This window comes from Pelobates fuscus, chromosome 13 (assembly GCF_036172605.1).
Source record: "Pelobates fuscus isolate aPelFus1 chromosome 13, aPelFus1.pri, whole genome shotgun sequence".
Lineage (NCBI taxonomy): Eukaryota > Metazoa > Chordata > Amphibia > Anura > Pelobatidae > Pelobates > Pelobates fuscus.
The window spans coordinates 38,730,768-38,758,215 of NC_086329.1; the positions used below are offsets into that span (position 1 = coordinate 38,730,768).

Sequence of the window (27,448 nt, forward strand, 5' to 3'; positions counted from 1 at the left end):
TCAGAGCATCTTATTTAGTCTAGTCACAGCCTCGCTGCCTTATTCTGGAAAACCCTGCCTTTTTCTGGAATAAAAGCGGTCATAAAGTGTTAATTCATACAGGATGAAGTGGTTTGTTGCTGCTTTTTTTTTTTTTTACTTTTCAACCCAAGATATTACAGTATTTGCAGTTCTTTTTACCGATTTTCAAAAATGTGTCATCAAATTAATCCGACAGCGGTAGAATACTTTCTATATCACAATAATATTACAAATTAAATATGTTAAGCCAACTACATATAACTACAGACAAACCCAATGCAATAAATATATCTAAACCTTGTTATGGAGATTCGATTTGTACTGTGGACGTCTTAGATGGAAAAAAAATATCAAAAAGTTTAAGATACGCATTGACAAACTGGGGTTTAAGTAATGTATTGGACCACCGAAGAACCCGGGGACACACAACTGGGACCCGGCCAGAATCACCCCGTTTGTCCCACAGGGAAGGGGCACAGCGACAGCGGGGGGTACCAGCACAGCCCGAACACAGTAGAGGCCGAGACCACCTCATCGCACAAGCCGGTCACGCGGACCCGAACCGCCCCGACCCCACTACACTGCCCAGCAGCAAACTCCATACTACCATTACCAAGGGGACACATGTGGACACTTGTGTTGTGACACTTGACACAACACCCAATGCCCCGAGCGAGGGCCCCCCCAGGCTGCCTACCTACCGAACTTACACCAGCTGTAACCCGGATCCAACAGCGTCTGTACGAACACAGTCCAGGACTGCATGGTCCATATGCCGGTGATTGAAGGGGCAAACTGCCAAACGTTTAAGGCTACGGACTATAGTACGGGACAACACCTATTTGGCACTAACTACGTATACTTTTATTTTGTGTTTCTTTCACATTTTTTCCACTTTTTTTGTTGTCTCCTTTTTGAAGAGGAAAAGGCACATAGTATAAAAATGGCTCCATCTCACAATTTCGAAACTGCAGAGCAACACTGATAAAATAGTATAATTTCAAATGTTAATGTTTTCCATAGTCTTACAAGTTTACTATGTTTGTTTGCTATGTTAGAGACTGCTCCATCTCACCGTTTAGAAACTGCAGAGAAGCACTGATGGAGTTGTGTGGCTTCAATTGTTGATGCTTCCCATAGTCTTACAGGTTTGCTATATTTGTTTGCTATATTGGAAGCTGCTCCATCTCACAGCTTAGAAACTGCAGAGAAGCACTGATAAAATTGTGTAACTTCAACTGTTAATGCTTTCCATAGTCTTACAAGTTTACTATATTTGTTTACTATATTAGAAACTGCTCCATCTCACAATTTAGAAACTGCAGAGAAACACTGATAAAACTGTGTAACGTCACTTGTTACCGCTTTCCATAGTCTTACAAGTCTACTATATGGGTCTACCCTCGACATAGTCACATACAGAGGAAGCACTTTACATCAGCCTAGCGTTCCCTACAAGCGGCTCAGAACCTATAAGTGTTCAACGTAGGTCTTGCTTGACATACATTACATACACTGACCATTATCTCACGTGGCTACCGCCGATGGGCAAGCCTAAATATTATCGACCATGCTTTGCTTATATACTGTATATTCATCTTCTTACCCAAAAATTGTGCTGTCTATGCAATACCCATGTTTTGACTGTTATGCATGTTACTGCTTACGACTGCTATTGTGGCGGAGTAAGCCTATTGCTAAACCCTGCACAACAAAAATAAAGAATTGGAAAAAAAAAATAATGTATTGGACAAGAGTTGAAGAAAACAGATTTTACAAAACAAAACAAAATAAGGTCAACGTGGCTATTGAAGAGTTCATGAGCAAAAAATACTAGAAAGCTGAATATTACAAAGAAATATACGCTGGTGTAAAACAGGACAGAGTTCGGAAATTGTCGTTTGCACGTGGATGGAAAACTAGCCCAAGCATAAGGATCAGCAATTTGTTATAATTAAACAATTCCAAACATGATAAACGTTTATGTCTTTTCAAGACATCTGAATATCTACAAGAGTGCTGAGATACGAAATATTTTAAGGCTTTTACTTTATTGATGTGGTCTAGGCATGTGCAATTCGTTTCGGTCCAAATAGGAATTCGGACGAATTTCGGACAATTCGGGTACTTCCGAATGTCCGAAGTGCTGAATTGCCGAAGTCCCGAAGTTGTCGAATTGCATTAGTCCCGAAGTTGTCGAAGTGTCGAAGTCCCGAAGTTGTCGAAGTTCCGAAGCACAGTATTGCCTAAGTACTAATATACTTACCCAGTGAAAGAAGAAGAATGTTACATTGTATACAATTTTAAATAAAAAGTATACAAACATAGCCAGGATTCACCTGTAAGCATTTGCAACACTTACAACAATCAAGTAACATACATTCATATAAAATGTAAGTTACTTGGCCAGTCAGTTTAATGACAGGAATGAATAAGTAGATAACTCCCTAATTCCCACGGTATTAGGGAGCTATCTACTAAAAGGCTGAAAGACCTAAATTGGTCTTTCAGCCAAATTTACTAATACTAAGTAAAGATTACTTAGTATTAGTAAATTATGCCCCTACTCGCTATAGCACGAGTAGGGGCATGTCTATTAAACAGTGAGCAGCCTGTGGCTGCTCAATGTAACCCCCCCAAAAAATAAGCCCTCCCCCGGCCCCCACCCCTGAGTGGCGGGTGGGGGCCCTAATGTAAAATAATGGGGGGGGACCTATTGTCCTCCACCCAGGCCCCCACCCCTGAGCGGTGGGTGGGGGCCCTAAATCAGAATAAGGGGGGGAGGGGACCTAATGTCCTCCCCCCTGGCCCCCACCCCTGAGCGGTGGGTGGGGGCCCTAAATCAGAATAAGGGGGGGACATAATGTCCTCCCCCCTGGCCCCCACCCCTGAGCGGTGGGTGGGTGCCCTAAATAATAATAAGGGGGGGACCTAATGTCCTCCCCCCTGGCCCCCACCCCTGAGCAGTGGGTGAGGGCCCTAAACTAGAATAAGGGGGGGGACCTAATGTCCTCCCCCCTGGCCCCCACCCCTGAGCGGTGGGTGGGGGCCCTAAACAAGAATAAGGGGGGGGACCTAATGTTCTCCCCCCTAGCCCCCACACCCCTGAAGGGCGGGTGGGGGCCCTAAATTGGAATAAGTGGGGGACCTAATGTCCTCCCCTCTGGCCCCCACCCCTGAGCGGTGGGTGGGGGCCCTACAGTAAAATAAGGGGGGGAGGGACCTAGTGTCCTCCCCATGGCCCCCACCCCTCAGTGGCAGGTGGGGGCCCTAAATACTAATAAGGAGGGGGACCTAAGGTCCTCCCCCAGGCCCCCAACTTTGAGCGGCGGGTGGGGGCCCTGAAAAATGTCCCCTCCCCCCAGGTGACTAGGGGTCCCCAAACCCCTAGTCACCCCCTCCCCCCCCCAATAAAAATAATCCCCCTACCTACCCACCTCACCCTAAAAATAATGATGGGGGGACCTTTAACTAAGAACCTGTAAAAAAACAAAACAAAAAAAAAAAAAACTTACCATTCGATGTTTTCATTCTTCTAAAATCTTCTTTCTTCAGCCCCAAAAAAGGCCAAATAAAAATCCATAATAACCAACGCAATTATATATATAAAAAAAAAAATCTTCACCCATGGAGGGCTCTGCACAGACTGAGCTCTGCAGGGCAGGGGAAGGCTTATAAAGCCTTGCCCCGCCCTGCAATTAGGCTCAGAACACTCTGATTGGTGGGTTTAAGCCATCCAATCAGAGTGCTCTGACAGGTAAATGAAGAGACTGACAGGTAAGTCTCTACATTTACCTGTCACAGCACTCTGATTGGTTGGTTTTAAATCCACCAGAGTGCTCTGTGTCATTTTACACAGCGTGGGAAAGTTCTTTGGAATTTTCCCACGCTGTGTAATTTGACTCATAACTATCTCTGATTGGTGGATTAAGTAACCATCGAAGAGTTATGAGTCAAATTACACAGTGTGGGAAAATTCTAAAGAACTTTCCCACGCTGTGTAAAATGACACAGAGCACTCTGATTGGTGGATTTCAAATCAACCAATCAAAGTGCTGTGACAGGTAAATGTAGAGACTTACCTGTCAGTCTCTTCATTTACCTGTCAGAGCACCCTGATTGGATGGCTTAAACCCACCAGAGTGCTCTGAGCCTAATTGCAGGGCGGGGCAAGGCTTTATAAGCCTTCCCCCGCCCTGCAGAGCTCAGTCTGCGCTGAGCCCTCCATGGGTGAAGATTGATTATTTTTTTTAGCGCTCTTTTTTTTTTTTTTATAATTGCGTCGGTTATTATGTTTTTTTTATTTGGCCTTTTTTGGGGCTGAAAAAAGAAGATTTTAGAAGAAAGAAAACATTGAATGGCAAGTTTTATTTATTTTTTTACAGGTACTTAGTTAAAATTCCCCCCTCATTAGTTTTTAGGGTGAGGGGGTAGGTAGGGGGATACGTTTTATTGGGGGGGAGGGGGTGACTAGGGGTTTGGGGACTTAGGTCCCCCCCTTATTACAATTTAGGGCCCCCACCCGCCGCTCAGGGGTGGGGGCCAGGGGGGGGGGATATTAGGTCTCCCTCCCTTATTAGTATTTAGGGCCCCCACCCGCCGCTGAGGGGTGGGGGCCAGGGGGAGGACACTAGGTCCCCCCCTTATTCGTATTTAGGGCCCCCACCCGCCGCTGAGGGGTGGGGGCCAGGGGGGAGGACACTAGGTCCCCCCTTATTACAATTTAGGGCCCCCACCCGCCGCTCAGGGGTGGGGGCCAGGGGGGGACATTAGGTCTCCCTCCCTTATTAGTATTTAGGGCCCCCACCCACTGCTGAGGGGTGGGGGCCAGGGGGGAGGACACTAGGTCCCCCCTTATTCTTGTTTAGGGTCCCCACCCACCGCTCAGGGGTGGGGGCCAGGGGGGAGGACACTAGGTTCCCCCCCCCCTTATTCTAGTTTAGGGCCCCCACCCATCGCTGAGGGGTGGGGGCCAGGGGGGAGGATATTAGTGCCGGGGGGGCACTATTTTTTTTTTAAACAGTGAGCAGTCACAGCCTGCTCACTGTTTACTAGACATGCCCCTACTCGCGGTATAGCGAGTAGGGGCAAAATTTACTAATACTAAGTAATTTTTACTTAGTATTAGTAAATTTGGCTGAAAGACCAATTTAGGTCTTTCAGCCTTTTGGTAGATAACTCCCTGATACCGTGGGAATTAGGGAGTTATCTACCAAGCAGCTGCAAGAGAAGTCCCGAGGTGCCATAGTCCCGAAATGCCGAAGTTCCAAAGTTGCCGAAGTTGCCGAAGTTCCGAAGTTGCCGAATTTCCAAAGTGCCGAAGTTGCGAAGTCTTGAAGTGCCGAATTGCCAAAGTCCAGAATTGTGAAAATCCCGAATTTCGGAATGCCGAACCGAACCACATTTTTTTCCCATGCACATGTCTAATGTGGTCCATATAAATGTTATTACATTATATATTACACAAAAAAGAGGGGTATTTTTTTAGGTTTTCTTTTTTGACTTGGCATAAAATTGTTCATATTTGCAGTTAAACTGTTTTATGAAGATCAATTAGACAAACCCAATGATTAAGAAATATTCTCTATAAAATATTGATTAAGACTGCATTGTAATTTCACTGAAATTCCAATGCAATACAAATTCATCACAAGGGACTACATTGTCTTATGTTAAGTCTGAGGTTGACAAAAGGAGGAACTCCTCGGTCAACTCTTGTCTAATTCCATCAACCTTCACAGAAGGTGGCTGGTGGATTCAAGCTTTGGCAGTTGAAGCACCAGGGGCCGAAGAGTCCTGCAGCTTTTACATGACAGCAAATACAGGGGACAGCCAGACGGGACTAAAACGCCCTTTCCCACCGGACCGACACCAGATCTGTCCATTTGACACATCGGCTTCTCAGACAAAGAACTCAAGCGCTTGCAGAAGGATGGCCATCGAAAATAGTTTCAATACAGTCTCATGAGAATTTGCAATTGTATCAAAGAATAACGAGAATTGCAGTACCATAACATTTGGACGTCAAACCTGCCCTTAAAATATCTGTTTGGAATAGGTATTTCTGAAATAATCTTTAAGCTGGTTATTGACTTTGTAAATGTAGGTTTATTAGAAAGTCTGTGTATGCTCAAAGATGGCATGGCATTAGTTTAAGAAGCACTCATATTTTCATTATACGATAGAACAGATATTTATTTTCACAACTGTTCACAAAATCTCCCTACTTCTTTCCGGAAATAAATCCACCATCTGTCACGCACGTAATCATACAAACATATATCATTTCAGGAAAATTCAGCAAGGCAAGAACATTCTTCAGAAGTAAACCAATTTTTCTGCACAGAAACCCTCTCCCCCCTAAACGCTGGAACATAATATTTTTAAGAATCAATTTGACATTTTTTATTTAGCACTTTTCTTGCATGTGGTAATTGTAACTGGAGAATATTTGGTTTCTATTCATTTTTATTTTGTTCACATTCTGTATGGTATAAAAGTGATTTACAGAAAGTCAATATCTCAGTCGAAACTGAATACCTACCTGATGACCCGAAGGACTACAGCAAAGAAGGCTGGTACACACAGCTAAAAAAATACTAAAAAATAAATAATAGCACGCCTTTTAAGGGAATGCAGTCTGATTTGGCACCACGAGATGATGAATTAATCTGCATTAGGTCTCATCTATAATAGATCATCAAAGGTACAATAAAAAAGTAAAACTGGAAAATCATGAGGTTATTCTACAAAGTAATAGATGATGAGGATTATCTCAGTAGAATGACCAATGTTTAGAAATATTAAAGGGCAAATGAAAAGATGATTAGGTACATGTTTAGAACCCATAATTTTTATATCACTCAGTGATGCAGCTTTTAAAATAGATAATTAGATGATGACAACGATTCCACAGAGATTTGCAAAACAAGGGTTTCTTATGTTTAATTTTTTTATTTTATTTGTTATCTACATTTTATACTTAACAGAACATTTGCAATTTAAATAAAAAAAAAAAACAGACTAGAGAAAGATAATGCTTTAGATTTACTGGAGTGTTCATTTTAGGAACGTCAATGACAAAGGAAAGAAAATAAAAGACTTGACATTTTTTATATAGAACAATCTCTTCCAACTCTGGAAATAGCAACTTCTAGAGCTGCAAAATCACAATTGACTCCTTGGTTTGATTTTTTACATTTTTTATTTTTATTTTCGCAGAACAGAGAGTGTTACAGAGTGTGTTACAGAGCGTGAACGAATCCTCTAAAAGCAAGCATTGGGTACAGGCAGATATAACCGCTCGATGATTTTCCTTGCTTTCCACCTGGAAAACCCACATTTGCAATCTAAACAAAGGACTCCCAGTTAAAGCATGAGCTTTAAGGCACTGAAAATTAATGTTATTTTAATGATGATGAAAACCAGTGAAAAATCTAATAGAGTGTGGAGGTGGTAATCATTCACATTTAAACCAATGAAGGGAGATAAAGCTAATAGCTCTAGTCCAAAAAGGAAAGTAATTGCACCTAATTTGCAGGATAATGAAAGGGACAGAGCACAGAGAAGTGATTATGGTGGGGCATATATGCACCATTTCCATTTTTTATTTTTTATTTATTTTTTTACGCCATTGGGTTTATTTTACGTAGAGCAGTTATTAGACACTGGAAGTGGAGGGATTTTAGATACACCATTCTGGTATTCGTTTATCTTATTACCTTATTTTTGGAATTGCCATTGATAGCGATGTGGAAACAATTTCAAACTGTTTGATAAAACTAGGATAAATGTCAGCACACCTTGGCCAGTTCTGCTGGGGACACCATATTCAAAAATTAATTTTCTCATCATCCCAAATTCTTTAAATCATGGGATGCTCTTGTGCTTTGCAGTGTGCACTATGATCATGTAGAGTGCATCTAACAGCACTTTCTGCATGTCTTCTACCCTGGGGGCTGGCCGGCAGGAGGATTGTCAGTTGTCACCCCCGTCATAATCTCATATCTCCGAAAGCTGGCATTGCAGATTGCCATAAACAATGTTTGTAATGTCAGATTACCATAAAACCTTCGTATACACCGGAGCTCACTGTAACTTGTTGCATGCTATGAGTAAACAACACATGCTCAATATCATACAAATATTTTATCCTGAAAATAAGAAAGTGGACCTAAACATGATGATATCTCCAGCAGAAGGAGTGGACTTTGGATACTGCAAATCCCCCTTTTCTTTGCCAAACCACTTGAAAGTGTTTTGAAAATAAATGGAATGACCTCACTCATAGCCTGCTAGCACTGTAACTACAACACTTATCTGTTGTAGGTATGGTATATAGGATTTCCCTTTGAGAAAACGATGGAATTTTAATAAAACTTCCTTCAGATAGCCTTATGCAGACTTGATCACATCACATAAGCTTGTCACGTACAGTACGCACAGAAAGATTACACTGGCTTCATGATTGTTGGTGTGCTCAATTAAGTGTTAATTGAGCTGCGAACGTTGCATGGCAATTTTGAGAGATTATAGCTGCATCAGTAGGCATACATAAAGTGTTAGCCTGTAAGGCTAGATGGAGCTGCAGTACAGAGCAATTTGCCATTAAAATCACAACAATATTTGTTAAAACACATTCACAGTGCAAAATGAATGGCAAAGTCTGACAAACGCAATCATGATAAATCGAATCTCTATTTTTAAAAAGGAGGAAAAAGCAAATTTTATTTGTTTAGCAATAAAAATAGCCTTTTGTCGCATCTTGCTAGCTACTACTAGGTACATTCGTTAGTTCAACATTGTGAAAAGTTGAAGGATATATATATAGGTTGGGACAAATACCCAACAGCATAAAGATGACAATGTATATCTTTATACATCTTCACACCTCCAACTGTGGAACACATGAACAGTGGGAATAATGAGATGGGGGTAGAAGTGTTCTAATGACATGTGGATGGACAAGATTCTGAGAAAGTTGTCGGACAGCCTGTTTCCCTGACAATGCAGGTTTGCAGGGATACATGTACATAAAAGAGATAGAAGCACGTGTGCAATAGCCTAGCGTTTGTGCTTCACTTTTTAGGGACTTTCTCCTAGAAGTAGAACAGGTCCCTAGTGAGGTCTGTCCTGCTGGGATGTAGCAGGGAATAATGTATCTTGACTTGTTTAAATGCAAGCATATGCAGGCTTTTAGAACCGTTTATTGTCTACTTGAACATCCAAAAAAAAAAAAAAGGAAGTGATAGAACTCAGGAATTCAGCACTGTGGTTAGGGAGATCTGGTTTATATCAGATAGGCAGAGAGTGTTACTGTCATTTACGGATTATCTGCCACTTTCCTGTGAATGCTCTCTTACTCACTAAAAATTTAATTAAGATCAACTGATTATTACCAACAGCTAGGAACCTGTGTCTACAATAAAAGGTTAAATTAGAGAAGCCAGACACTAGAGAATTTTTCCAAAAAGTGCAGCTTGAGCACATTATTAGGTGACATGCAAAAAGCTTTAACACCTCCCGTCATCGTATCACCGGCTTTTGCAACACTTTGGGAACCCCAGCTGCATCAGTAGCAAATTCACTAGTCAACTCAGAGCAAGCCTTAAAGGGACCTTACTGGCACTAAAACAACTTCGTTTGGATCCCCAGAGTGGTTCTTTAATATATATTTTGTAAAGGAACCTTAAAGACATGTACTGGTGGGCTCATTCACCCAAGGAGAACACATCTCATGTTTAGTACATGAATTGAGAACACATAAGCAGATTGCTTGCCATTCTAAAACCGCTTGTTTCAAAGCTTCCATCCACGACAAAATAAAACAGAGTAAAAACAGAATGCTATTTTGTACCGGCTTAGATTCTTGAGAGTTGCAGATGTAGACTAGGTATGATGTAGTCAGAACTTGTTACTTGATTTATACTTTGTATGGAATGCACTGATGAGACTCTGCTATTACAATCACAGAACCCGTAATGGTGTCTGGGTGTGAATGCAGCAAAAATTCAAACTAGGTCATCACTTGTGTTATCATAAATGTGGCTTTGTGCTTTAAGATACTGGCTTTGCTATGGTGCTAACTGGCTGAAGGTTAACATTAATTTTGAGGCCCACATGGGACTTTCAGGTTTTTTTTTTTTTTTTTTGTTTTTTTTTTTACCAAATTCAAGTTAAGGAATAAAGTAGTAGAAAGCCCATGGTGGTCCATGAAGAGGAGACAGCCAAGCAAAGGAAAAGAAACACAAATCTGCTAATTTCATCTTTCTTTAATGTGTATTAGACTTGGAACTGGATTCCTGACAGATGGTTAGGGTAAAGGGTCTTTGGTAGAAGAGTTTTTCAGTGAATATCGGTTCAGAAAACACGCAGGCCTTGGTGCTATCGTGGATGGTTAGGATGACATAGATTAACTAGATTATCAGCGTTGAGCACAATATGACATACAGGTACTTGCAATGATGATACGAGAAGACGTCGGGGGGGGGGGGGGAGGGGGAAGCGGAGAAAAGCTGTCCTACAACCTCTCAGGCTTTCTTCACTTTAAGATACAGACCATCTGTCTGAAATTTATGGATTTATATCCATTCTAAAGTTCACTAAAACAACTTCTCTCAGCTGACTTGACTCCTACTTTATTCCTTTTAGATTGTAAGGTCATCTGCCTTCTAGCTCAGCATTTTGTATACTAAATTATAAATGTATGGAGTACGGTTTTCTATTCTCGATGCTTTAATACGTCTGTATAATATAGACTCTGTACTTCGAAATAAAAACTAACCAGTGTAGAGTTCCCGAGGTAAAGGCACTGTGTAGGAGGTTTTAAAACTAATAATTTACAGTATAGTGCAGTTTTTAACAGGACACTCCATGCTCCATGACAATGCAGGATATTCTCCTGTATTATGGTTTAAGGATCGTCTCTTGTCCCAGCCCTGGGGCTGCTATCAGTTTAGGAAGCAGATTTTTGATGAATGGTAATGCTGAACGTAAAGGGATACTAGAGACGCCAAATCAACTTAAAGGGACACTCCAGATCCCTAAAGCACTTAAGTTTGCTGAAAAGCTTGATGTGTGAAGAGTGTGTCTTCTATTTTTCATTTTGCAAAAATTGCAGATTTCCATAGAAAATTACTCTTTCAAAAATTAACCTGGTTACACATACCCCTGGCTTTCAAGCAGACAACTGGCCCTGTTGTTTCCTGGTTGTTTAGCTCAGTAGAGCTAAGCTCAAGAGGCAGCAATTGCTCAGATCACCTGCCTTTCAAAGACTTCACATTGACCTGCATTGTGAGGTCTATGATGTGACAGCCACAGAAAGTCTAGGCGGGTTAATAGAGGAGGGTTTGTAATTGCAGCAGACAAGAATACTTCAAAATTTGCAAGCTATTTATAGATATAATATACCACCTAGGAAAAAAAATGCATAATTCAATGCCCGCAAGTTTTCATATGGGGTATATCTACTAAACATTGTTTTTAAATATATTTTGGCAGTAGAGTATCTCTTTAACCCATTAAGGACCAAACTTCTGGAATAAAAGGGAATCATGACATGTCACACATGTCATGTGTCCTTAAGGGGTTAAGCTTAATTAAGCAGTTTTTGTGTATAGATCATGCCTGTGCAGTCTGACTGGGCCAGTATCTGCCATTTATTAGTTCAATCACTTTTGTTTCTGTTCATGCAGCCCTAGCCACGCCTCCACTGGTTGTGACTGACAAAGCCTGCATGAAAAAAAAAACACCTGGTTTCATTTTTAATCAGATGTTAACTTGCTTTATCAGTTTTTATCGCCTGCTCTGTAAAATTAATTTCATCACATACAGGAGGCTCCTGCGGGGTCAAGAATACTATTAAGAGAGCAGAACATAATACTATCTAAATTAAACAGAATATGCAGTAAAGAAAGTTAAACATTAGATCTCTCTTTTCAGGAAATGTTTACGAAAACTCACATGAAGGGAGGTGTGGCTATGGCTGCATAAACAAAGTGATTTAACTCCCAAATGGCATTGAAGTTAGACTGCAGGGGGGTGATCTATACACCAAAACTGCTACATTAAGCTACAGTTGATTTGGTGACTATTTTTTCCCTTTACGTAGGATTGGCAAGGCTTTGCCATCTACCTTTTAGTCCTGGCAGAGCTCAATGCAGGAAGCTGCACACAATGCAGACCATCAAAGAATAACATTTATGTTGTTACTTTTGTCTATTTTTATAGCATTGTCTGTATAGGATAATCAGATGTTTTGATACCTACAGCTGTAGCACTTTACTCTGACGCATGAATATCCTCAATTAATATTCTCAAGATGATACACAAAAAAACATCAAAACACCTACTCTGGGGATATGCACAGGGAGGGATGCAATGTGCGGAGATTCTACCTTCCTATACTACCTCCACCTCGTGTACCTAAACATGTGTAGATTTGTCAACATGTGTTCCTTAAATGTAACCTTAAACAAAAATCAAGATAGAATAAGATTAAATAATTACACACTGCTGTCAAACAATTCTCACAGGTTAGAAATGTAACGGGATGTCCTCTGAGAGTGTCACACTTTCTCTTTTAGCATTGCAGTGAGAACGCTTAAACTCTTAAATGGTCTAATTTGCATATCTTTTAATATTCTGCTTGATGCAGGCACACATCTTAAAATTTTGATATCTGTATGTTCCTGACTTACCTACTCAGTTACGAATAGATATTTTATTATAATCTGATATCAGGTATATGTTCTCTTTTTGTTTTTGTAGGTGATATTATTTATCACTACAAGAGAGATGCAAACTTGTTAAAGGCTTGGCAAGGAGACGAATAAACTTGTACCCCCTCCCCCCCTCTCCACCCCAACAACATGAATATTGTCTCTGTTATGTTGGGGGCTTAGAGACAGAGTCTTAGAATTGGTGTGCTGGGAGCTGAAACAGTTGGGTCGTACAGCCAAAAGCATCCGTGTAAAAACGATGTTGGAAGCACCCAGATCTACTGATTCCATTGCAAGAATAGTCAGTGGAGGTGATAGCTGCCTGTCTAGTGGCTAGAGGGCAAAACCTTTCCTGAAGAATCATGGTGGTGGTCTCTGGTGGCAGCAGAGAAGTGAAATTTGTTGTAGCAGGACATGTCTGGATCCCAAGCTATGGACCAGACTACCCTGTTCCTATTGCAATAAACATCTGCCCATGCAAATAGGCATGACAAAAATCTAAATAATGACAACAAAAGACAAAACTGATACAGCCCACCACACATATGTTGGGTCAATAAGTAACATTACTTATTGATATGTTATTTAATCTGTTCATCCTGTAAGTAAGGTCCCCTGATTTTAAAGGTTTCCAGGATGAGAGCAGATGATTGGCCATATTCCACAATAAAACCATAAAATAAATAAAATGTACTAAGATAATGCTAGTGTGCATGTATTTCAAGGACTACACGTTTAGATTAACTTAAGAAAAATCAAATATTATGATTGACATTTATACAGCACCAACATATTTGCAGCGCTTTACATTATTATAAAAGGGGGGAAATTTAACAATAAATTAGACAATTACAAAATGTTACAGGAACAATAGGTTGAGGAGGACCCACCCTGCTCAAAAGAGCTTACAAATCCGTGAAAGCACATATAAAACTGTAGAGGAAATATGGCCAGACGTGCAATAAGGGTACTTTTGTTGTCAGCGTACCTGAAGAACGAAATGCTAATTACTTGGCTTCTACAGACTATTCACTTAATCAGACCTTTCAGTCCTAGTGCTAAATAACTTCAAAACGTAGGAGATTTAAAAAAAAAACAACAAAAATAAAGCCCGTTTAGGATGCACAATAATTTAAAGTGGCAATGCAGTACTTATAATATACTGATTTTTATCAAAGGTACGCCGACAGCAGCTCGACTAATCTAGACGAAATAGCATAATTTGTATTTTGGAATTTACTGTGATCATTTAAATTTAATATATGTTCTGGTCTGTTTGTTTAATAGTATTAGGACAACAATGAAATTATAAATGAGTATATCAGCATTCCCAGATATTGCCGCCAGCTCAATGGGTCCCTAAAGACACCAGCCTATAACGATTCCAGGCGTTTCTCAGAGTATGTAAATGTTCCATAGTTCTGCGCAGAACACTATAATATACGTGGCACGTTACCAATCACAGGCATTAGGAGGGCTCGCCAGACTGTATTTAAAAAAATTATATAGTAATTATTTTAGGAATTATACTGTACAGCTGTGTATTTTGTAAGATGTTTTTCTTAAACAGACTAATGTGTTAAATCCCTAGATTTATCATTTGAAATGTTTCTCTGCCATTAGCTCGTCGGGTATAGAGAGTGTTCTTGCAGCGAAGCTACTGTAAATGGGTCAAAACCAAATTCCTGTAGCATAGGATTACAGAAATGCAGTGTGGTTGAAACCACAATCGTTGCAGAGGTAGGATCTGCGCTGTACCAAAAAATTAGGGAGGGGGGGAAGGAAGATGAAACAGGTCCTTTTTTTTTTGCGTTTTCTCCTGTGAAAAAGGACAACAAGGCATTTTCCTTTTCAAGAACAAACGAAAATAAATTACGGAGAAATTCATCATCGTCTAGTTTAACACTCTTGATATTTTGACATTTTGCAACACCACTGCTATTATCTCTTGGAACAAATCCCCGTGACAGCGTGTAGCTCAAGCAGAATTAATTGGGTAACAAAGAAAGCTGTGGTTTGGTGCCTGAGAAAACAGCATGTAAAATAGGCAGGCTGCAATTCTTACTCTTGCAAATATTTCCTCGATGCTATTTCAAGACGGTCTTTCCCAGACTTTGTGGCACAAAACAGGGATATAATTTGGAAAATTAACATTTCCACCCACATAAACACTGATCAACCCTTTTGTGTATGTGTGTGTGTGTGTGTGAAGGGGGGTGAATCAACACACCCACTGATACAGTGGAATTCATTCATTCATTAGAACATTGTTTGGAAGTTCTAAATGCACGTGATACAAGACCATTGAATTGTAATAAAAGACAATTTGGCACACATTCTTGGGGAAGGTATAGGAGTAATACGCAGTTTGTTGGTTCTAAAAAGTGACTCATCTGAGTGAATAAGACAAGGCGTAGAATGCCGATCCAATTTTCCAGCAGATATCAAGTAAACTAGATTAAGGTAAGTGTATGCAGAAATTATGGACATTCAGAATCAGAACACCCACCACCTCTCAAAAAGCCTAGCCCAAATCTACTATTGCATGTCACATCAAATTCATTTTTAAACAATAAAAACTTAATTATTTCTTTTATTTTTTTCACAATAGCTTTTTGTTTTGTTGAGGTTATGAAAGCACGGACAACAAATCAAAATATATTTCAATAAAGAAAAAAGGGTGGATTGCACTCAATCATAAAAGTCACAGGGTGCTAACGGAGTGTGGAGCATATCCCACAGGAGCAGGTATAAAAGATAAAAATCTCAGGCGCTCACTGTGATAGATTAAGCAGGACACACCAACGTTTCGGCCTCTACCCAGGCGTTTATCAAGCTTGATGAAGACCTGGGTACAGGTCGAAAAATTGCAGTGTCCAATAAATCTGCTTAATCTATCACAGTGAGTGCCTGAGATTTTCATCTTTTAGCAAATTAATATATGTGAGAGTCATGGCAAATAGAGAACATGTCACAGTGGCTTATACATTCATCATTAATATTGTTAAAAACATTACTGGAGTGGACAATATCCTAAAAGCTGAAATGGAAAAAGGGTATAGGAAACAATGCACCTGCCGGTACTTCATTGTAGATGCCCACAACCCTTTAATAAGCAGAATATAAAAGCGAAATTCACTAGTTCAACGGGTAGGATGCAAAATGCAATTTATTTAGGCAGTGAAAACAACAAAATACAATGTTTCAGCCTTAAAGGAACACTATAGTCACCTAAATTACTTTAGCTAAATAAAGCCGTTTTAGTGTATAGATCATTCCCCTGCAATTCCACTGCTTAATTCACTGTAATTTAGGAGTTAAATCACTTTGTTTCTGTTTATGCAGCCCTAGCCACACCTCCCCTGGCTATGATTGACAGAGCCTGCATGAAAGAAAAAACTCGTTTCACTTTCAAACAGATGTAATTTACCTTAAATAATTGTATCTCAGTCTCTAAATTGAACTTTAATCACATACAGGAGGCTCTTGCAGGGTCTAGCAAGCTATTAACATAGCAGGGGATAAGAAAATCTTAATTAAACAGAACTTGCAATAAAGAAAGCCTAAATAGGGCTCTCTTTACAGGAAGTGTTTATGGAAGGCTGTGCAAGTCACATGCAGGGAGGTGTGACTAGGGCTCATAAACAAAGGGATTTAACTCCTAAATGGCAGAGGATTGAGCAGTGAGGCTGCAGGGGCATGTTCTATACACCAAAACTGCTCCATTAAGCTAAAGTTGTTCAGGTGACTATAGTGTCCCTTTAATCATGTAAATAAATTGCACTTTGCATCCTATCTGTTGAACCAGTGGGTTTTGCTTTATATTGAGCAATACTCAAATAACACAATATAACAGTACCTCCTTTTATATGTTCATAGTGCAGTAAGCAGAGCACTATGCAAAATCAAATTTCAGAAACAAATAGGAATGCCTGCCAAGTTGATAACTAGAACACACCTAGGCTTGTGGGTATACAAATTTTCAATCACATACACGTGTACATGGTATCAAATAGAAGAGTAAATTAATAATGTGGAAATATTACAAGCAGCAGTGACCATCATGACCCACAAAAATTAATGACCTCCATTTGTCTAAATATACATAGGGATTAAGGAGAGTGCGCAGGTAACATTTTCTTTTCTTTGTTTTTTACTACATATTGGGGCTGATGTGTGTTGTAGTCATTGCTGCTGGCCCATTAGTAATGGGAGAAAGCGCAGGACTTCTCTTTTTGTATTTGTATTTACTTTGCATCACACAGCCTGGTTACAATGCTGCCGCCCATCCCATGTGTTCCCTATTAAGGGTTAATAAGTAAAGGGGTGTATATAAAAAATACCCCTTTCTGTCTCATTAGAGATATCTTTGCCAGAAGCTCAAGGAAGCAGGCTGAAGGGTCAGTGTTAGGACCCGCTTAGGGGGGTCTGCCTTGACGTTGGCAGGCGGGCATTCCCTCCAATGGCCATTGGAGCAACTAAATGGCCTCCATTTGTCTAAATATACATAGGGATTAAGGAGAGTGCGCAGGTATCATTTTCTTTTCTTTGTTTTTTACTACATATTGGGGCTGATGTGTGTTGTAGTCATTGCTGCTGACCCATTAGTAATGGGAGAAAGCGCAGGACTTCTCTTTTTGTATTTGTATGACCCACAAAAACCTTACAGATCCTAATCTAATCAAGGATCCCATAAATAAGTTGAAATAATATCCTCCCCACATCCCCCCATAGAATGTCAGGAAAAAACGTCTTAGTGTTTCCCAAACTAGTACTCATGGCCCCACAAGAATCCAGGATTTATGTATTTCCATGTCTTATTCCAATGGAGATACTGACAAATCCTGGACTGTTGGTGGGTCTTGAGGACTGGTTTGGGAAACACTGCCTTAGCAAAACACTGAAAAAATAATAAAAAAAAAAAAACAGGTAGAACTATCAAACTATTATACTGGCGTATTTGGCAGCTTAAAGTGACACTGTCACCCCCACTAAAAAAGGAGTATTTCATGAAGATAAAATCCTGATGAAATGCTCATGTAGACTGTGTTGGGATTTCACTGAAATTCTAACCCAGTCAAAAGATAAACAGAGACAAAGAAGGGACTTTGTTCTCAACTGTTCACTTCTTCACACAAACAGTCTGATTACAGAAATGAGTTGTGATATAATAGATAACAGACAACGAACATATTGAGGCTGTGGGACCTTTTAAATACAATATGGTCAACAGTTGTTACTTTTTGTGATCATGATAAACACGGTTCCAAAAATAAGTCACTAAAGAGCAGTTCTAAGCACTTTTTAAGTAGGCAACAAATATAATTTACTACGAAACTGCTACCCCAACCAAGAATTAGTTACATCAAGCAATTTCAGAAAAAAAGAAAAAAAAACATCAAAACAAAAACAAATGCCATTCAATACATGAAATTGTGCAAAAATAGACATTTATGTGTGAAATATTTTATTGTTAGGGATACAGTCTCTATAGCAGTGTTCCCCAACCCAGTCCAGGTTTTGTCAATATCTTCATTGGAATAAAACAAGGAAATATATGAATACTGGATTGTTGGTGGGCCATGAGGACTGGGTTGGGAACCACTGCTCTATAGCATCTATTAGGAAACATTATAGAACGAATAGTGTAGCAAAGTACATTCTAATATTATTGGAGAACGACAAATATATAAAATTTGCATCAATGTCAGTTTACATACCTCTAACAATATGCAATCGTCAGTCCATTAGATGGTACAGCTATGAAATAGAGCTCAATGCCCGTGCTTTGGAAAAAGAATAGAGTACAGAGAGGCCAGATTTCAAAAGGCCGTATAAATGAAGAATAGAACCAGGCTTGAGAAAGGCTGTTGTGTCAGCCGAAACATTGGTATGTTCCCCAATTAGGCACCGCTTAATTTAGTAATGCCCTGAGTTAATCTCTCCACTTCACTATTAAAAGAAAGTAAATATGTCTTTACCTGTTACAACGCTGGGGATTTTAGACAGGAAGCTTTTAACGGTTCGGATAGGCACCCCTCCGGCCTTATCATCTTGCATTCTAGTGATGATATCTTCAATCTAGAAGGGAAAACATAATGTCATTTATCTGGTTCTTCTAAATAATTCTTTACGCCTCTGCTCCAAACCAACATTTATCTGATATTGGAAAGGAATCCTCAAAACAAAGGAGGGGAACGGGTTAGTGCGAAGAGGAATCTACCAATGGTCAATAAAATGGAACATGTCTAGAAACAAATGAAAGTTAAAAATGAATAATACATTATTAAATAAATGTCGTCAGTGGCTCCAACAGATTGTTTTCCTCGCATTCGTCTATGTAACTTTACTGATGCTTCTCTTCACTGAAGAATGTTATTGCCTGACTCTATAAGCCTCACCCCTGCATTAGGAGGGTCCATGCATTCCTTGTATATCCATCTATCCATGGAGACCTGTTCATTAATTTACAAAAACCCATAAGAATTTGGAAGCACAGGTGTACTGATAAACCCATAAATGTACAGGCCCATCTGTGTTCTGAATATCTACAAACAGAAAGCCCTTATAAGGTTATATAGAACTCATCACTATGCTTTTGGAAGCAATATAAAATCAAAACATAATGAAATAATACCCATAAAGAAATTCAAATGTGACATGACTATCTTAGAACAATGCAGTACTTGTTGTTCAGTCGGTCTGCTACATCCTGTGAGGTCCCAACAAATACATGTCTGCGGCAACCTGTGAGGTCACAATGAATTCCTGCCTGCTGTATCTCATGAGGTCACAATGAATTCCTGCCTGCTATACCCATGAGGTCACAATTAATTCCTGCCCGCTATATCTCATGAGGTCACAATGAATTCCTGTCTGCCTTATCTAATGAGGTCACAGTGAATTCCTGCCAGCTATATCTCATGAGGTCACAATGAATTCCTGTCTGATATATCTCATGAGGTCACAATGAATGCCTGTCTGCTGTATCTCACGAGGTCACAGTGAATTCCTGCCAGCTATATCTCATGAGGTCACAATGAATTCCTGTCTGCTATATCTCATGAGGTCACAATGAATTCCTGCCTACAATATCACATGAGGTTACAGTGATTCCTGCCTGCTACATCCTGTGAGGTCACAATGAATTCCTGCTTGCTACATCCTGTGAGGCCACAATGAATTCCTGTCTGCTACATCCTGTGAGGTCACAATTAATTCCTGCCTGCAATATCACATGATGTCACAGTGAATTCCTACCTGCTATATCCTGTGAGGTCACAATTAATTCCTGCCTGCTATATCTCATGAGGTCACAATTAATTCCTGCCTGCTAGATCTCATGAGGTCACAATGAATTCCTACTTGCTACATGCTGTGAGGCCACAATGAATTCCTGTCTGCTACATCCTGTGAGGCCACAATGAATTCCTGTCTGCTACATCCTGTGAGGCCACAATGAATTCCTGTCTGCTACATCCTGCAAGGTCAAAATGAATTCCTACCTGCAATATCACATGATGTCACAGTGAATTCCTGTCTGCTACATCCTGTGAGGTCACAATTAATTCCTGCCTGCTATATATCATGAGGTCACAAAGAATTCCTGCCTGCTATATCTTATGAGGTCACAATGAATTCCTGCCTGCTATATATCATGAGGTCACAATGAATTCATGTCTGCCTTATCTAATGAGGTCACAATTAATTCCTGCCAGCTATATCTCATGAGGTCACAATGAATGCCTGTCTGCTATATCTCATGAGGTCACAATTAATTCCTGCCAGCTATATCTCATGAGGTCACAATGAATGCCTGTCTGCTATATCTCATGAGGTCACAATTAATTCCTGTCTGCTATATCCTGTGATGTCACAATGATTTCTGCCTGCCTTATCTCATGAGAGCCAAATGAAAGCATTGATGCAGCTGGACATGACTAATTAAAAGTAAAAATAAAAATAAGATTGTGTACAAATATTCCTGTTTACCCACCGATTTCACATGAGATGAAATGCGCTGCGAAACTGAACATGCTGAGCACATTTTAACAAAACTAACATAAGAACATAAGCTTCCAATTCCAGTTTTTAATGGAGGTTGAAGATATTCACCCTGTGTATCAGCAGTGGTGTGTTAAACGGTGTTACCTCTGGCCTTGCTTCCCATCATCTCCTTTAGATTGCAAGCTCACAGACCGTCTTGCTCTGCACCAAAGGACTACATTCACTAGATTTTAAGGTCAGGGCTCTCTTTTTCTTTAGTACCAGTAAAACTCATTATGTATTTATATGATCTTCATTCTCTGTCTTTTGTTAGAGATGTACCCATTATACAGTATGTAAAAAAGCACTTTATAAATAAATACAATAACAATAAAATTACTAGGTACATTGGAGGGCAATAGAGGACAATGGGAGACGATGGTCAGTTATATTGTAACTTATCTATATGTCCTGTATAGCCCTTATACAATTACGATAATGTGCTGTCTTCAGGAACAAGACCTCTAAACTAAGGTTGAATGGTCTAAAATCACCTGAATATCACACAGCACAATACCGAAAACCGTCCGTAGAGACATAGAATGTGACGGCAGATAAGAACCATTCGGCCCATCTAGTCTGCCCGATTTTCGAAATACTTTTAATTAGTCCCTGGCCGTATCTTAAGTCTAGGATAGCCTTATGCCTATCTCACGCATGCTTAAACTCCCTCACTGTGTTAACCTCTATCACTTCAGCTGGAAGGCTATTCCATGCGTCCACTACCATCTCAGTAAAGTAATACTGCCTGATATTATTTCTAAACCTTTGCCCCTCTAATTTAAGACTATGTCCTCTTGTTGTAGTAGTTTTCTTCTTTTAAATATAGTCTCATCCTTTACTGTGTTGATTTCCTTTATGTATTTAAATGTTTCAATCATATCCCCCCTGTCTCGTCTTTTCTCCAAGCTATACATGTTAAGATCCTTTAAAGGACCACTCTAGTGCCAGGAAAACATACTCGTTTTCCTGGCACTAGAGTGCCCTGAGGGTGCCCCCACCCTCAGGGACCCACTCCCTATGTTTATGAAAAAATGGGTTAACCCTAGAAGGACCTGGCACCCAGACCACTTCATTAAGCTGAAGTGGTCTGGGTGCCTAGAGTGGTCCTTTAACCTTTGCTAGTAAGTTTTATCCTGTAATCCATTAACCAGTTTAGTAGCCTTCTCTAAACTCTTTCCAAAGTATTAATATCCTTCTGGAGATACGGTCTCCAGTACTGCGTACAATACTCCAAGTGAGGTCTCACCAGTGTTCTGTACAATGGCATGAGCACTTCCCTCTTTCTACTGCTAATACCTCTCCCTATACAGCCAAACATTCTGCTAGCATTTCCAGCTGCTCTATTACATTGTCTGCCTACCTTTAAGTCATCTGAAATACTTACTCCTAAATCCCTTTCCTCAGATGTTGAGGTTAGGACTATATCAAATATTCTGTACTCTACCCTTGGGTTTTTACGTCCAAGATGCATTATCTTGCACTTATCCACATTAAATGTGACCATTTTTTTTAGTTTAACTAAATCGTTTGCCATTTGGCTTATCCCTCCTGGACCTCAACCCTGTTACATATCTTGGTATCATCAGCAAAAAGACATACCTTACCATCAAGACCTTCTGAAATATCACTATATCACTATACTATATATATTAATAAAAATATTAAAGAGAATGGGTCCAAGTACAGATCCCTGACGTACCCCACTGGTAACTAGACCTGGCTTCGAATATACTCTGTTGACTACAACCTTCTGTTGCCTGTCACTCAGCCACTGCCTTTCCCATTATTGGAATCCAAACTTAAAGATTGCAGTTTATTGATGAGCAGTGTCAAAAGCCTTACTGAAATCTAGGTAAGCAATGTCTACTGCACCACCCTGATCTTTTAGTTACCTAATAAAAAATAAATCAATAAGATTAGTTTGATCTCCCTGAAGTAAACCCATGCTGTCTCTGATCTTGAAATACATGTGATTTTAGATGTTCAACAATCCTATCCTTTAACATGGTTTCCATTACTTTCCCAACTACTGAACTAAGGCTTACTGGCCTATAGTTGCCCGACTTCTCCCTAATACCTTTCTTGTAAATGGGTACAACATTCGCCAAGTTCCAATCTTCTGGGACTACTCCTGTTACAATGATTGGTTAAATAAATCCGTTAATGGTTTTCCTAGTACACCACTAAGTTCTTTTGATAACTTTGGGTGTATTCCATTAGGCCCCATTGACTTATTTGTCTTTACTTTCGACAGTTGAAATAGAACCTCTTCCTCTGTAAACTCACATGTAACAAATGATTTGTCCTTTTTCTTAGCTGAAGTCCCTCTACTTCATTTTCATCTGTAAATACTAAACAAAAATATTCATTGAGGCAGTCAGCTAGACATTTATCCTCTTCTACATACCTTCCTTCTTTTGTTTTTAATCTAACTAATCCTTGTTTCACTTTCCGTTTCTCATTTATGCATCTAAAATAATGTTGTATCCCCCTTGTTTACTGACTGTGCTATTTTCTCTTCTGTGTGTGATTTGGAGGCTCGTATAACTTACTTAGCCTCTTTCTGCCTAATCTTATAGATCTGTCAGTCTTCCTCATTCTGGTGCATAGTTGGCGAGTCCTGTAAAGAAGTGTCAGCACACAGAACAAGAGCAAGTTAGGTGACACACATTACAATACTGAGGTTACCAAAATGCAAATGTGTGGTGTGCTGGTTAATTTGGTTCTTAATATGCATTGTATCCAAAAATAGCCATTTTACGCATTGTATCCAAAAGTAGCCATTTTACTCTTGTGTATAACTTTATTGTATCACCAGGAATTAGCTTGATTGTTTAATTGAGACTACTGGAATAAAATCTCATTACTTGAGCTACGTTGTATGGAATATGCTAGGACAGTTTTTATTCTTAATTGTCCAAGCACTAATTCATCAAGAGCTAAATACAACAATAATCTCTTGCAAATTAAATTCAGCTTGTTCAAAAATATCATCATTAATAAACTGCTGTGTCCTTCAATTTTACTTACATACATTGATACATATCACGGTTGTTAAAACTAAGAGCAAAAACTACCCAGCCAATGAAAAACAAACAAAATGATTTTCTTAAGTCCTTTTTTTTTTTTTACTTTTGTTCTTATTGGGCCAGGGGGGCCTGTGTCTAATCACGCTTCATGAGCCAGAAATAAATATAAAAACACAAATAAAGCATTTGGTAAAGTTACAATGATTTTTTTTAAAGTGACATACCATACATAGGTAGTAATTTGGGATATACGAGTCTACGCAGGAATTAGGACTTTACTCAAAAAAAATAAAAATTGTTATTCCAAGATTCCTTTTTTATCTAGCTAATGTTTTGTATTAGCATATTGATAGCCCATATTCTCACACAGATTTCACTCTCATACATGTATACACAAAAACTACTCACTGTCACATAAGTCACCCTTATATACCGTAAGTATATATTCACATGCAACTCGCCTTCATATATATACATATGATAAATACACACATCTCACCCTCAAGCATTAATCTGCTAATTCCCTTTGAGAACGTGAGATTCTATCCATCCAAATTCACCTCAAGATTCTGACTAACTGCCTTACGTTTTGTATAGGCAAGACTTAAAATCCACAACCCTCACATAGTAAAAACTACATAAATACATTTCTTTTAAAAATGAAAGATGCAAATGAGAACCACTTAACCAAGGAATACTTGTTAGAAAACACAGACTTTATTACCACTCAAGGCTATCCTGTTTAGCAAATATTAGGCATTTGATTGTGATGCAGCTTATTCAAGCAACATAAATAAAAGAATTGGTAGCACATAAACCAGCCCCAATAGAAAAAGACTCCTCCATAGATGTTGAATAATACAATTGATTTCTGCAAGTTTTATGGAAGTATGAATATTTAGTGCGATAAACTCGCCGCTGAAATCGTCCATAAAATAACAAATGTTTGTTTACGTAAAAGCCACATGTATTTCGTAGACTCTTATAGAATGTTTGGAATGCTGTGATTCGGACCAAACAGCTGCGTGGTGTTTTGTTCTGTCGCTTGTAACAAGCCAGGTCTGTCTTCATGGAACACTCTCTTATTTTACTTACATTTTGTATCAGCTGTTCTATCTATTTACTTGTGTGTTTAGGAACCTTGTCAGGCTGCATGCCTCACACGAACAGGTAGATAAGCTCACATTTTCCTTTACAATATTGTGGCATTTCATAATTAAATGCATGGCTGCATGCTATGGGCACTTCTTTATCACTCACCCCAAAATCCTGTCTCCAATCCCATATTCTCCCTCACCCCCTTTGTGTGTGTCTATATTCCGTTCCCTCACGTTACTGTGTATCTTTTTTTTTTTTAAATTCTTTATTTATGCCGTGACATAAGTCATAGTATATTTGTCGCACATAGTGAAGGCTTACGCAGAAGCCGAAATTGCGATAGCAACATTTGTGCGTGTTTTGTACAACAGGTACTTTCCAAACATTGTCACATTTTTAGATTTTATAGAAACATAAAGAGAGAGAAGACAAAACATAAGACAAAACATAAGAAGTGCTTGTTACATTTCGAAGTACATAGGCTACAATCGGTGGTCATGCTCATCGGGTTTCCATTAGGTGTGCTTCCTTAATATTACAAATTACCCTGTCCATGTGAGGGGTTTCCATTTGAAGCCACGTCTGCGCTAGGGCACGCCTGGCTGCCAGGTTGATTTTATTCAATAGTTTTTGTTCTCTATTGGGTAGGCTGTCAATCGGTTTTGCTATCAAGAAAGCCTTACTGTGTATCTTTAACCCTTCTCTCTACTACCCTCATTATCGTTCCCTTCATCTATCCTACAGGAACACTATAAACACCCAGTCCACTTAATCTCAATGTGTTCTGTGTGCGGTGCTTCTGGCATTTTGCTCTCTCATTGTAAAACATTTCTGTTTAGGAGAAACATCAATGTCCACATTCCTATTGCAAGGCTAAACACACCTCCAGTGGTGTGGTCTCTAGCAGTCACTAGATCCACAGTGAGAGGAACCGACGTTCTATTCTATCTTCTATTCTTGATGTTCAATGTCCACACACTGCTTGAGGACGTTGGACATCCTCTGATGCTTCTCACAGAGAAGCCTTGGATTTAATGCTTCTCTATCAGGGTTATTCACTAAATTAAGAATTCAAACTAAATCCAAAGTGAATTTAAAATGTAAGGTTAAAATAGCCAAACTAGAAAAATTCTCAAAATCATGTATATTTTCTGTTCAGCTACTCGAGCCTTACATTTGAAATTCATTTTGAATTCTCACTTTGGTACTCAACCCTGTACGAGAAGTTGCCAAGACGTCAGCATGCTTGTTGATGAAAAAGGAGGTGGATCGAGGGTCTGGAATGACTGTGTCTTGGAGTTGGTAAATGGTAACCAGCTAATAGTTATTAGCGTTGATTAATTTGTTGTAAAAAGAGCAGGGGCAGAGGTGACATAGAATGTGTGACCATGTAAATTTACTACAATAACATAACTCTTGATTGTCACCTAAAGGTAGCGATTGCTCCCTTTACCTTAGTAATCGGGCAGCCACCCAATTGAAGGGTTTTTCTAAATGACACAATCCCGAGTTATTTAACCCTGCATCTGGAATGTTCACACCGAAGGCCACAACTAATACCACCAATGCTTTAAGCAGTTTAGGGTCCTGATGAATCACAATTATGACTCCATAACCATGCTACAAATCGCAACAAGTTTGTTTATTGGAAAGCTGGGAGGTATTTTTTTTATTTTATTTTTTGAATACATAATGTTTTACATTCAGCTGTTGATGGTAAATTTTTCCAAAAGCCATCTACATAACTCAGGTGGACTTGTCAAATTTTAAACAGGTGGCAATTGGGTGGTTTCCTCCTTGGAAATCTCATATGCACGTCACTTCTTAACAGATTCAATAACGAGAAAGAGATGTCTGCAGATCTTTAGTCACTATAGTGTTAAAGTAACAATGGAGTCGAAGAAGACAATTCTTTAACAATGACTTTGTAACACTTTCCAGTCTCACGAGCCTTAGTTGGGGCAGGATTCATTTCAGGAATTTGAGTCATGAAGGAAAGTCTGATGGTGACAAAACCTTGTGCTTGTTTTCACAATGAACGGTCCTTCAAACGCATACCTGATTGTCATCTAATTGATTAGAACATCTCAAATTACCCACTTAATAGAGAGGATTATCAAGGCAAAGACAGTAAATGTTGGATCAATGTGCTCAACAAAGACATGGAATTCATGGTGTCTTTTGTGTTCTTTGTCTAATCAGATTCTCTATCTATTATGAGGACTTTGACAAAACGATCACATTTTAGGTTAGAATAAATCATAAATAAATAAAATTGTGAATAATCCACAAACTCACTCTTGCCACTGCTGGATTCCACTATTCTTTTAATTAGAAGAAAAAAAAACGACAAGTATATGTTAGACTGGATATTTAAACAATTCTATTTGGAGTCAGCCCCCATTAGACCTTGCACTGAAGCCAGAATATGAAATTGGTCGCATTACAATTTTATTAAAACGCTCAATCTTAACTTTGCAAACAGAGACATCGTCATAATGAAGAATGCCGTACACTCCATAATCAGCATCT

General features: G+C 39.3%; 1 protein-coding gene and 1 non-coding gene across 3 annotated transcripts in view; one reads left to right on the plus strand and one right to left on the minus strand.

Annotated features, from left to right (window-relative positions):
* RGS6 (regulator of G protein signaling 6) overlaps positions 1 to 27,448 on the minus strand; it is a 326,615-nt gene that overhangs the window by 131,701 nt on the left and 167,466 nt on the right. For both annotated transcript variants that reach the window (XM_063440378.1, XM_063440379.1), the window contains exon 3: positions 18,722 to 18,821. In XM_063440378.1, coding sequence (XP_063296448.1) covers positions 18,722 to 18,821 — 100 coding nt within the window. The remainder of the gene's footprint in view (positions 1 to 18,721; positions 18,822 to 27,448) is intronic.
* LOC134584225 (small Cajal body-specific RNA 11) lies at positions 4,513 to 4,653 on the plus strand. Its single transcript, XR_010086501.1, has one exon. It is a non-coding gene; the product is annotated as a small Cajal body-specific RNA 11 (non-coding RNA).